The 4,774-nt window shown below is 35.9% G+C and overlaps 2 protein-coding genes across 2 annotated transcripts; one reads left to right on the top strand and one right to left on the bottom strand.

Annotated features, from left to right (window-relative positions):
* Positions 1-1,421: 1,421 nt before the first annotated feature.
* LOC132180300 (uncharacterized) lies at positions 1,422-1,912 on the top strand. Its single transcript, XM_059593076.1, has one exon. The coding sequence runs from the start codon at positions 1,443-1,445 to the stop codon at positions 1,854-1,856; it is 414 nt and encodes a 137-aa protein (XP_059449059.1). The 5' UTR covers positions 1,422-1,442; the 3' UTR covers positions 1,857-1,912.
* Positions 1,913-2,232: 320 nt separating this feature from the next.
* On the bottom strand, positions 2,233-3,551 carry LOC132183106 (transcription initiation factor TFIID subunit 6-like). Its single transcript, XM_059596505.1, has 3 exons — positions 3,262-3,551; positions 3,059-3,170; positions 2,233-2,753 (listed from the first exon to the last, which is right to left on the bottom strand). The coding sequence occupies exons 1-3, from the start codon at positions 3,379-3,381 to the stop codon at positions 2,368-2,370; spliced, it is 618 nt and encodes a 205-aa protein (XP_059452488.1). The 5' UTR covers positions 3,382-3,551; the 3' UTR covers positions 2,233-2,367.
* Positions 3,552-4,774: the final 1,223 nt, after the last annotated feature.

Genomic DNA, 4,774 nt, shown 5'->3' on the forward strand with positions numbered 1-4,774 from the left:
GAGTCAAACCAAAAATATTTTTTCTTGACTATTATTTTTCATCATACCAAACACCAAAAAAAAAAAAAAAAATCAAAATGTTTGAGCTTTGGAGATCATAGAAAGCTTCAATTACGGGTCACTCTGTGTATATCAAATGGCAAGATTAATTGTTACGTTTGGGAGCGAAAGTGGCAATAAAATTAATCTGTGGGTCTCCCTCGTTTTGAAGTCAAGATTTCTCCTCTCTGCTGCTTTTTGACCTTCCACAAGGTCCCTTTTTTTTTTTTTGGTCGGTGACCTTCCGTAGTCACCGTCTTAATTTGTTCGACTTTCTAAACATTCTTAAGCCCATTGATTTCACAATTCCACCAGACTCACATCGAGAGAACTTAAGAATATTAGTAAAATAATTAATTTTACTCTTTTGAAACAACTAATGATTTAACATGATATCAAAATAATAGTCTTGATTTTGAACATTGTTTCTATAATTAACTTTCTATTTAAAATTAAATCTTTCACGTGTTAAACTCAATTATTAAAAGAGAGTTTAAGAGCGATGCCAAGTGAAAGAGAGATATTTTTAGAAAAACCAACAAGAAAACATAGAGGGAAGAATGGCTCCTTCCCTTCTCTGTCCCTCTTTCTCTTAGTAGTAGTGCTATGTGTCTTCACTAAAGTCTCTTTCGGACTCCGTATCTAGCGGTTTTTGTTTTAGATCTAGTTTGAAGATTTAGATCTAATTTTTTAAACTCAAATCTACTTGTCTACACCAGCCAAGGCATGTCTTCTCGGAGATGTGTACGATACTTTGCTCCTCCGCTTCTACTTGTATTCGAGATTTTTTTTTTTAGTTTTAAATTTTGATTTCTTGTTGTTTTTGTTCTTTGGGTCGAGGATGTGAGTTGTTTTCTTGGCTTTTTAGGCTGAAGAGGAGTAGATCGGTGTGAGGGATTATCTTTCACGGCCAAAAAATAAGGTTTGAGAATTTTGGCTACCCATGGGCCATGTCTTCGATTTAGTCTGCCCGAAGTAGATATATTTCATAACTGTAATTGTATATGAGTTACCGAAAGCTGAAGTCATAGATTGTACTAACTTGTATGAATTTTTTGATTGTATCTATCGTTTTGTAATTTTATAGTTTTTGGCTATGATTTATTCAGAGGTTTATTCTCTTGATCTTTTATCAAAATCCGTCGACCTTAAAAAATAAAAAAATAAAAGTTAGTTTAAACTTTCACTTGAAAACAATAGGACATTTGACCAAAGTTATACCAAGCACAACGCGGGAATTCAAAAACTATGGCAAAGAGAAACTACTGGCTAAAAGGGGGAGTGTTGAAAACAGCATACATGTGTGCATATATATATATATATATATATATATATATATATATGAGAACACCACCTTCTTCAAAATCAAAGTCCTAGTCTCCATCTTCAAGCTTAAGATCAAAATGAGTGTAGAAGTATTGGATGCTGCCACCATCTTCAACTTCGTGGAGGATGAAGAAGCATTCAATGTCTCAATACGTGACCGTTTTGCTCGCCTTGACACGGATCACGATGGTCTTCTCTGCTATGCAGAGATGTTGAAGGAGCTGCAGAGTCTGAGGGTCTTTGAGACCCACTTTGGGATAGACGTGAAGCCTGACCCAGATGAGCTTGCTCGTCTCTATGATTCCCTGTTCATGCAGTTCGATCATGACTCCAATGGGGCAGTTGATCTGGAGGAGTTCAAGGAGGAAACCAAGAAGATGATGCTCGCCATGGCTAATGACATGGGCTTCTTGCCGGTTCAGATGGCCCTCGAAGAGGATAGCTTCCTCAAGAAAGCTGTTGAACGTGAGTCCAAAATTCAAGTTCCCTAGAAACTATTGCATCCTCCATGTTTTACACTATCGTGAAGTAATTTTGCTTTGGTTTTGGTTCCCCTGTTTCCTAAAATTAGATCGTAGTACTGATGGAAATAAACGAGAACTTTGTTTTGTCCACTAAGATGGTAGAGTTCTAAAGACACAAATGCTTATAAATTTTGATATCTGAATTACTAGAAATTCGAACAGTAAATATAAGAAATCAGGCCTACCTGCTCCAACAAGCCTCGGATAGTCCACCCTCTTGTTTTGCTAGGAATATGGATCCAGAGTTCAAGAGGTCATACTAGTTCCAACTAATTGATAATCTTGGTGCAATAAAATAGGCCCAACACATCCAAATTCCAGACAATCAATACATGATCAGCAGTACTATTGAATGTTTCATAAAAGCTTCATAGAAATTTACCAAAAGATTTGGTCTTGAGAACTTTAAAATTATATATGCAAGTGTAATTTGTACACATATGAGTAACTATGGAAGTGCAGATCTTTGTACAAATGGTCACAAGAACATAGACATCTCGGGAGCTGGAATGAAGGATAAAATGCCTTCACCAAACAGCTCAAACAGCAATACCAGGAGACGCCCAGAATCCAAGTCATTTTTCCATATCTGAGAGAGGACAGCTGACCTATTCAGAGCTTGACTACCACCCTTGTCTCTCCTACCTCTGCCATCCAAATTTATGTCATTAGTCGGTTGTCTAGAGGAGGAGGATGATGATGGGCCTGCATTAGAATCAATCAAGGGAACTGGTGGAACCAGAGCTTCCTCGTCCATGTGAGATGGCGAGGAATTGGTTGACACAGCAAGAATTGGACCATCAGGGGCTATTTTCTTGTGCGGCGGCTGCTCTTCCAAGTGTTCCATGCTCCCCTTGCGTTTATCTTTGTGATTTGACGAGGATTAAAAAGCAGTTAGAATCTGTCCTCAAGTAATATGAACATTGATCAAATAATCCTGTGACCATACATATGCACCCAATCCTAGTATTCCAAATAAATATTAAACATCATTCACACAATATTCCTACCAAAGAAATCTTAAAACATCATTCACGCTATCTTCCTCCAATTTCAGTCCATTGAAACCTTACATATACATTTAACTATGTAAACACTCATAATTAGCGCATGTTTAATGGGAATTGTTTCAAGCCAAAAAAAGAAAGAAGAAGATGCATATTTCTTACTTGGTGGGGTGGTAATAACCCTTGCATTGGTCCTCCATACTGCACGTGCTGATAAGGATGGCAGAGGAGAGAATATCTTGAGCCGATTATATATACATTGACCTGTTGCATGCTGGAAAAAGCAAGGTCTTAAATGTGAATCCATTCCTAAAACTTCTACAATAGTATAATCATACAAGCATTGGGTTAGAGAAGCAGCTCACCAGCAGGGCTCCATAAACACGCCAAGCCTCATGCCTCTTCATCTCATTCTTTTGCTTCTCAAGAAGCATCTCTGGTTCAAGAAGTCGCATATATGGCTCAAGATTTGGCAGTATTAGCATGCGAACCTACTTGCAAAGTATAGAAGCATAAAAAACAGCTCAAAATCCCTGTAGATAAGTAGAAGTAGGATGTGGAAACTCAAACATACCATGGATTGGAGAAAGAAGGTTTAAAATAACTCTTAAATGAGGCCGTTCAGATACTGCCTAAGGTCTTCATTTTTATTTTTCTTCAAAGTTTACATAGATTGCAAGGCTTCATAGCAAATGGAATTAAGTAGTGTAGCGACTTTCCCTATCACTACTTCTAATTTCAGAAAGTTGATGATACACTAAATACAGTTTAAGACACTGTGGAGAAGAGACCTATGGAGGGAGTGATGGAAATTAAAGGTAAAATCATGAAAGAAATGTTTTGCTGATCCGCAGAGATTCAGAGAGAAACTAAACAAGAGAAATAACGGCAATGAAACATCATGCAAACTAAATCATCTTTTTGAGATATATCTTATTCAAACAAAAGACAAAAGTTATACTTTTCTTTTGTTCTATTCTATTCTCTCATCTACATCTCTATTTACTCTTTGCACCTCCACTTCTCTTAAGCCAAAACTTAATCTCTTAGAGTGGGCTTTAACACCTATAGGATGCGCAACAGTCTCTGGATATAGAGATTACTTTCAAACATGAATGTAACAGTACAAAAAGTTTTCTTTTTGTAAATTAAATTAAATTAATAAATTTTTTTAAATATTTAACTTGTAAATTAAATTAATAAATATTATTATGCTAACGTGGCAAAACAGTGCGTTTTGATTTGTACTAACTGCGGTTACACAATTTTGACGGTTGAGATTTTGTTGCATTTTGATTAACACAGGGAGTAAAAAGTGGGGGAAAAAAAACTTAGGGAGTTTTTAGTTTTGGGGGTTGACTCAAAGACTTATAATATATTTACCCTAAATCTAACGGTTGATCTATTAAATTTGTAACAGAAATATGAATAAATTGTTGACACCAATCATTTCTCGAGTTTAATCCTGCAACTCAATCTTATATCTAAAAGAGTTTAGTCCAACCACATTAGGAGGTTCTGGCAGGACCCTGCCAACGTCCTGGCTGAGTCTGTCGATTTAAGAATAAGATGCTCAAATTCGAAAAATTGTTTATGCTTTTCAAAAATGAAAATTATTTTAAAACCGTAAACAATTTTTCAGAAATTAAAAAGGTTTTTTCAGTCAAACAAAAAATAGTTTTTCTTGACTATTATTTTCATCATACCAAACACCCAAAAAAAAAAAAAAAATCAAAATCAATATCAAAATGTTTGAGCTTTGGAGATAGAAAGCTTCAATTACGGGTCACTCTGTATATCAAATGGCAAGATTAATTGTTACGTTTGGGGGCGAAAGTGGCAATAAAATTAATCTGCGGGTCTCCCTGGTTTTGAAGT

The sequence above is a fragment of the Corylus avellana genome, chromosome ca5, assembly GCF_901000735.1.
Source record: "Corylus avellana chromosome ca5, CavTom2PMs-1.0".
Classification (NCBI taxonomy): domain Eukaryota; kingdom Viridiplantae; phylum Streptophyta; class Magnoliopsida; order Fagales; family Betulaceae; genus Corylus; species Corylus avellana.

Bases quoted from the DNA above. Each gene is read 5' to 3' on its own strand.
- LOC132180300 (XM_059593076.1), top strand. From the start codon at position 1,443: ATGAGTGTAGAAGTATTGGATGCTGCCACCATCTTCAACTTCGTGGAG.
- LOC132183106 (XM_059596505.1), bottom strand. From the start codon at position 3,381: ATGCTAATACTGCCAAATCTTGAGCCATATATGCGACTTCTTGAACCA. The intron at 3,171-3,261 runs GTGAGCTGCTTC...TGCTTTTTCCAG, and splicing joins GTGTTTATGGAGCCCTGCTG to CATGCAACAGGTCAATGTAT. The intron at 2,754-3,058 runs GTAAGAAATATG...CAAATCACAAAG, and splicing joins GGTTATTACCACCCCACCAA to ATAAACGCAAGGGGAGCATG.